Here is a 7,578-nt window from a genome sequence, read left to right as displayed (position 1 = left end):
AAGGCATAAAGTAAGGTTTCCCAATTTCATTTAATGGCACTACCAAAAGCACTTACTTCACTTACTTATTACTACGGTATGTTAGAAGCTATGCCGTTTTAAGTATTAAAAAAAGATGACTGAGAGGGGAAAAAACAATCTGTACAAGCTTGACTGAGAGGCTATTTATAGTTGTGTGCGTCCTTTTCTGGGAATAAAGCATTCCTATTATGCTATCTAAACCATCACAATGGCAGCTGTTAACGCCTACCTCCTCCATTGAATTTATGCACGAAGCCAAGTCCTTGTTTACATTTGGCTTGACGTCTTCAGCCATGTGTGTAATTAATTACAATTTTCCTACATTTTAATATCGCCTGATCAAAGAGTAACCCCTAAGAGAGAGAGCTAAAAATAGTGTTGAAGTCACGTAACTTGCAGTCTGTTTTGCTGTTGTAGAGTAAACGTATAAAATATATTTTACATTTCTCGAGGTTGTGATTTTCTGCTGCACTTGCTGCTGCGCAGTTAAACCGCTGCTACAGACAGATCACCATGTAAACACACCCTTATAAATGATTGGTGGAGAGGTTTTAGCGCGGCGTACCGTAGCCAATCAGAGGATTGTTTTCCTTTCACGTCGGTGCACGGATAGTAAGCTAACGGATAATGCAAACACAAACTAAAATAAACAACGCAGATTGTCCCTAAAGACGGTATAGCACGGGAAGGTTTTACTATTTGTGCCGACTCTTTCTTGTTGGACTATTATTCGTGGAAATGTGATGCAGCCATCGCTGCGAGGACACACGCATTGGGTAACGTGAGCTAACTGACGTTAGCAATAGCCTGCTAATTGTTAACGTTCCGCAAGGCCGCGGAGACATAGGAGTGCTGCTTCCTCCTCCAGCTTCACTGAGAATGTAGGTAACATTACGACCCAAGGAACAAAATTACAACTAACTAACTAGCTAGTTCTGTTGAGTATTCGATTGCATTTACGTTTGTTTTAGCTGAGCTTGCGGGCTACCTAGCTTGTTAGCTATTTGGCTAGCTAGCTAGCATGAGTGAACTGACGGACTGCAAACAGTCCGCTGACTCTGCATCGAGGAAACGGTGTCCATCACCCAGCCAGGATGAAGGCAGCACGATTCCCAGCAAGTCCTCAAAAGTAAGTGACGCATTAAATGAAGCCGGGGTTACTTCGGAAAGTCGCAAAAACAGTGAAGCTGAGAGTAAAGAAGCAGCTGAGAGCGAGGGCCAGTCAAAAGATAGCTTGGAAGAACCAGCTGCCGTGCAAGCGTTTAAGGGTTCAGTTAGCACGGGTGGTACTAGTACATTTCCTGTCAACAACTCCAATGCTGACGGTCACGATGCCAGCAACAACGATAAACCACAGTCCTCAGGTGCACATGGATTTGCTGACGCAAAGGAAGTTGGAGAGAAGACAGCAGGATCAGAGCGGCGTCCCATTGCTCCTCTGGACCAGTCCGACTCAGCAGCCATAGCAGCTGCTGAAGCTCTCGCCAGTCTCACAGGGGGAGACGGTGAAGACAGTCAAGAGACTCCTTGCTCATCTGAAAAAGCTAAACAGGTTAAACAGGGGAGTAAATTCAAACAACGTGGGGGCCAGCATTCCTCCAAAACAGGCTCTAAAACGCAGGCAGCTGCAGCAGATAGCTCCACATCTGTGCACAGTACTGATAGAGAAGATGCAGATGATGTGCCTGAAGCAGATGAAGGTGATGAATCCATATCTGGATCTTCGTCCACGCCAAGCTCCTCTTTCCCATCAGACAATGAGGACAACGATGATGGGGAGTGTGCCATTGTGTCAGTTAAGATGGCCCCTGAGATGAGACAATCAGTGGCTCTCCTGGCACAGGTACAGATGAGACTGGAAGCCCTTGAGAAGAAAAGCGCCCGGCTTCATCAACGGCTGGAGCTGAAGATTAGTCGTCAGCGGCGCCCACATCTGGATCAGCGTAGCTCCATTACAAAAACCATCCCTGGCTTCTGGGTGACAGCTGTATCCTTAAAATGAAAAATGTCCTTCTTTCTCCATTCCTGCTTTGTGTTTGAGTGTTTAAAATGAACATATAATGGGTCTTTTCTTAACTTGAATATACCAGCTGTTGAACCATCCTCATCTTTCAGCTCACATTGACGAGACTGATGAAGATGCTCTTAGTTACATGACTGATCTTGAGGTAGGAAGTGTTGATGTTTGTTCTTACAAAGTCTGGCTGTTGTATATGCCTAGTAGCATAACTCAGACTTTTCCTTGTGCCTTTACCAGATCGAGTCTTTCAAGAATAACAAACTGGGCTACAGGATTCGCTTCCACTTCAGACGGAACCCATATTTCCAGAACAACATCATCATGAAGGAGCTGCACCTTGGGATGGGAGGTAAAAATGAGCATGTGGTGATAAAGTCATTTATATGTACATAGTTCTCATTCTCAATGAATGCATAGTGTTATCATAGTCAGACTTTGCATCTTGGCACTATTAATTCATTGTGTACAGGGGATAATCTGAATTCTGTACCAAAACCAAAATATTGTCATTTGCTACACACAGTTTGTTTTTTATTTGGTATTAGAAAGCGGCAAACCCATCTAAAACAATAAATTCCAACCAGAGGACATTAGGTCATATTTTGGAGTAAGAAAGTTAAATGGCAACACATTTCAGGGAACAACTATTAAAAAGTGCTGAGCGTGAAGAGCAGCTTGCCAGAAAACTGAGGAAGTTGGATTGCACTTGTTAACTTCACACCCACAATCGTCTAACAATGTAGCTGTACAGTAAAAGCAGCAAATAGAGGATGTTGTGAGAATATTTTAGTTGCTATTGCACAAACTATGGTCTCAAAGTGATTTATATGCTAATGTAAAGTAGCATATAAACTCATGTAAATTTTTATGTGATCATACACCTAACTTGATTAGCAGTGAGTATAAGAGGACAGTGTTTTATTACAGACACATAATATCAATCCCCTGTTTGCAATGACAAACAAGTGGTAATTACAATTTGAACTGTGCAGCAAAACCTAATATTTTGTCTCTCAAACTGATAGAGCAAGCTCTGACAGTACTTTTCATCTAAGGATGAGTTTTCGTTGTAATTTGAGGCTTCCTAAAAGCAACACGTCCTTTAGTTTCTAGGTCACCTTCTAATCCTGGGTGCTCATGTTTTCAGGATCCCCCATGTCCTTCTCCAACCCCATCCTATGGCATCGTGGACAAAATCTGACAGCCCACAGCGAACCCAGGAAATCGACACGTGGGGTCTATCAGACCTTTTTCAGCTGGTTCAGTGACCATAGCAACCCAGGACAAGATGATGTAGCACAGGTACAGATGACTGCATCCTCATACCAACATGGGCTCATGACAGTAGCGCACAGAGATCAGCAGGTTAACACTGCCATATTTAGAGGTTTGATTTGTTACCATTTTAAACAGTGTACTACTCCGGTGACATGTATTTTGTCAGTTTTATTATGATATGTAACATTTATGCCACTAGACAACAATTAATTGCACCCTTTATATGCCAGATGTGTGCTTGATGTTTTACTATTGCTACATACCCAACATTAGCATTAACAGCTGTTTACTCACTAGTTTAAAAGAAACATTGAGAGTTCAGCATCAACCTTCATTCCTTTACTCGCCAAGAGCTGTCTTCTATTTCTATCACTTCTTTTCCTCTACTGAAGTTAGCATGCTAACTAGCTAGTTTCAGCCTGTTCGGACCGTCGCGTCACTTTTCCGATATCGAGTCACTGTAGCGTCCAGTCTGCCCTGAAGAAGTACCGCTGCTCAGAGGACCTATTCTAACCTCTTGTATTGTAAATGCAACGATGGCTGAGGCTCTTGGCAAGACTGGTAAGTAAACAGCTGTTAATGCTAACGCTGGCCATGTAGCAATAGCTACACTTACAAACAACTCTTTTAAAGTCTGAATGGTTTAACAAAATGTAATTATTTCTTCATTTATTCAACTTTCGTGTTAGTTTATGATTAACAAACGATTCAGGAATATGCACAGATTCAGATTTTGTAATCACAAATAATAGAAAAAAAATTTTAAGGAATACAATTATGACACTTTTACCATATGTGCTACATGATACTCATACCTTTGTCTCGGTTTAGCAGGACTATGTATCGTGTATTACAACACTTAAAGAGAGCACATGCTCCAAACATATTTATTTATTTATTTGGATCCCCTTTAGCCACTACCAAGGTAGCAACTACTCTTCCTGGGGTCCACTCTGATTTCAATATACAGTGTTTTGCATTATGATGAAATTTTTACTTGAGTTTGCAGAAAGACAAAAAAATGTGAATGTATTGAAATAATCTCTGTTCTGATGTTTAGATACTTAAAGACGACCTGTACAGAGATCCACTGAGATATTACCTCACTCCACTCTGGGAACCGAGGGAGAATGGCAGGTACAACAAACACATTGTCATAGCTGTGTACATAAGGTGTAGTAACCGGGACAAACCACTAATTAAGCTATAAATTCTAGAAATATTCTCAGCCCCAGGGCGTTGAAATTATAGTTCATGTGAAAACTTTAACAGTTTCCTGACATTTTTTTCCCTGCTGGTGAAACCAGGTGGGATGCATACCGAAACAATGAGTGTGTTTACTGAACGTATGTATTTACATTTTTTTCTCCAGTAGTGGCAGCGGGACTAGAGCAGCTGACAATGGTAACGGTGATGAGTGTGTGGTAATATCCGACTCAGATGATGAGCCTGGTGAGGAGACTGGTGAGGCTGAGCAAGGCCACAGTAGGGAGGAGGAGGAAGATGATGAAGAGGAGGAAGAAGAAGAAGAAGAGGAGGAGGAGGAGGACAGGGGGCCAAGCGCAGGTCAGTGGTATAGTAGAACTTAAAAAGACAGCTAAAACCCCAAATTATACAGATACACATTTCTTGCATTGCATTTGATTTTATACAGAAATTATTTTAGCTTTTAACATACTTTGAAAGTTAGATGTCAGCAGATAGCTGTTGTAAAATGATTCTGTGTGTAAAATCCACAGTATTTGCTGTTGTTGCTCGTGTTGTGAATGAGAGGCCCAGGGCTTGTTAGCATCAAGCTGACTTGGTTGTGCTGTAGCTGAAATATAAATGTTTGAGTAATGCAGGCTAAACTGATTAGACTGAAAATATCTCCTCCTCAGATGAGAGCCCAGGGGAGGAGGATGATGGTGGAGAAATTGTGATCGACGGTAAGACACGACTCTCAACAGCAGCGTTGCAAATTCACCACGATCACAAACAACCAAACAAAGGGATAACAGTTCATGGTTTTCATATTTTCTACTTTTTGATTTCTGATTATCTTGTGTGTGTGTGTGTTTGTCTTTGTCTTTGAGGAGTAATTACAACCTTACCTTGAAATTATAGTTGTCTTACTTTTGTCCTGTAGGCTCTGATGACAGTGACCAGGAGGAGGAGGAGGAGGAGGAGGAGGAGGAGGCCTAAGAAGAAGTGAGGAGGAGAAGGTGGTATATGTGGAAGAAGGCGAGTCATCAAGGGACCAGAGACCAGGAAGATGAAGAGGATGCTGAGGTTGACTAAGAGTACCAGAGCAAACATTGAATCCTTCTTCCTGATGTTAGTCATTTTTATGCACAGAATATCAGTTTTTGGTTTTTTTATACCTAAAATACATAGAAGCATTTTAAATCAGGGTTCACTGTAATAATAAAGCCAAGGCAGCACGTCTCCCCTCTATTTTTTACATTCGGTACTGTGTATTCTGATGTACTCTCACCTTTTTTGCAAAAATTTGTTTTTTTTTTTCTACAACAGCTTCACACAAGTAGTGTTCTTCTATTTAACGAAGAACATAGAATGACAGCCTACACATACACACACACGCGTAGGTTAGATTTTGATTGCCGCTACTTGCTGGCATTAAATCTTGCATTTGCAAATCCTTCAAACGAATAACACTGAAACCTTCCGAGGCATTATTAGTGGTCATTTCAAGACAAAGTTTTGGCTGTTTTTAGAATTGACATGTGGTGAGGCCAACGTGTCACAAGCTGAAATTGATATAATGACAGTACATTTCAGATGCACTGAGTACTGAACCAAAATTTGTTCTCAGGGATGATCATGGTGGTAGTTTTATTGAAAGAACTTTACTGATTCTCAGACATTTACACTCTCTGGTTATTGTTGGCTGTGTATAAGGAAACGTGTACTCTACTGTAGTAAATAGGAACAGATATTGTTTTAATATAATACCTGTGTTTTCCCCTCCTCTATGTTCAGTCTTGTTATACACCATCCTCCAGCCCTCTTAACAATCTGTAAACCATCTCTGATGTTTAAAATCATTGCGTAGTTTGATCAATGTTTCTGTGGATTCCTACATTTTTGTAACACACTCCTACAATAAGTGGCTGAGTTTTGTATTTTTTTTTCTTTTCTTCTTAAATTGTAACTTAATTTGAATTTGCTTTCTAAATCATTTAAGGTTTGTTTTTGTGTTATGTGTATTAGGATTTGTTATCCTCTTTTTAAAAAGATGATATTTATTACGTTGTTTTTCTACACGTCCACATCATGGCATGCCTGTGAGCATGAAATATAAGTCAGGATGATTACATTACTTACAAGGCTGTCTAGAGGAAATAATTTGCGGTGCACAGTTGTCGAGTAAATGTCTTTTAATTCACAGAAACATTATGGGGTGCACTGTAACAGAACTAGTATTTGTATTTGCTTACTTTTCTTAGCAATGAACCTGTAAATAATATTTCAGCATTGTCTTTTGGATAAGACAGTACACATGTTTAATCCATGGATAAATTTATCAAATAATCTGGAGTTTTTTCATAAAACATGATCAGAAAGTTATATTTTGTGTGCTGTGTTTTATAGAACACTGTAGTTTAAAGAGACCTAATTGTTTGTTGCTTTGGTTAATTTTGTTTGCTTGAAGATAAATGTCCACCTTTTGACTTAGACCTAATAAAAAATAGGCAGTTGTTTCACTTTTGCTGTCTGTTGGTGCATTTACATACACTGTAGCTTACATATACTGTAAACTACATTTGTATATTCTCTCTAAAGTGAATTGCAATTTGCCACAAGATGGCAGTGTAGCTCAACTTACTCTCACACCTCTTGTTAGACTTGAAGGTGTTAATTTTGGTTATGTGTGAAAACAGAATGTCCTAAAGTGCATTAAATACTTGAGTACCAGTATTTAAACATTCACATCTGCAGAAATTAGAAGGAAAAAAAAGCTCAATCTTGCCTTTACTCAGCTGTTTCAAATCTTCAGCTCTAATAACAAAGCACATGTGTGACATATTTACATAAAAGTCACCTCTCACATGTTTGGCTGCAGCGTGCTCTTGAAGGAAAGAATCAAACAAAACCCGCAGAGATACAGCTGTTCTTTAATGTATTCCATCTCTGATATGACAGCAGTGTGTGATATCACTGACATTTTGAATGTACCACTGCAAATAGCCCTGGGCAAGACATTTTTGGACAGGCCCAGACAAAGGAACAGCAGTGGTGTTGCAATGGTACACTTA

General features: G+C 40.1%; 1 protein-coding gene across 1 annotated transcript; it reads left to right on the top strand.

Moving 5' to 3' along the window:
• Positions 1-611: 611 nt before the first annotated feature.
• On the top strand, positions 612-5,454 carry LOC111234855 (testis-specific Y-encoded-like protein 4). The gene is made up of 8 exons (XM_022763052.1): positions 612-2,008; positions 2,112-2,189; positions 2,279-2,390; positions 3,189-3,343; positions 4,380-4,456; positions 4,692-4,885; positions 5,200-5,272; positions 5,448-5,454. Exons 1-8 carry the CDS (start codon positions 1,043-1,045, stop codon positions 5,452-5,454), a joined length of 1,662 nt encoding a protein of 553 aa, XP_022618773.1. The 5' UTR covers positions 612-1,042.
• Positions 5,455-7,578: the final 2,124 nt, after the last annotated feature.

Source organism: Seriola dumerili, unplaced genomic scaffold (assembly GCF_002260705.1).
Source record: "Seriola dumerili isolate Sdu_G_001 unplaced genomic scaffold, Sdu_1.0 BDQW01000468.1, whole genome shotgun sequence".
Taxonomy (NCBI): domain Eukaryota; kingdom Metazoa; phylum Chordata; class Actinopteri; order Carangiformes; family Carangidae; genus Seriola; species Seriola dumerili.
This window is presented reverse-complemented; position numbering and strand designations above follow the sequence as displayed.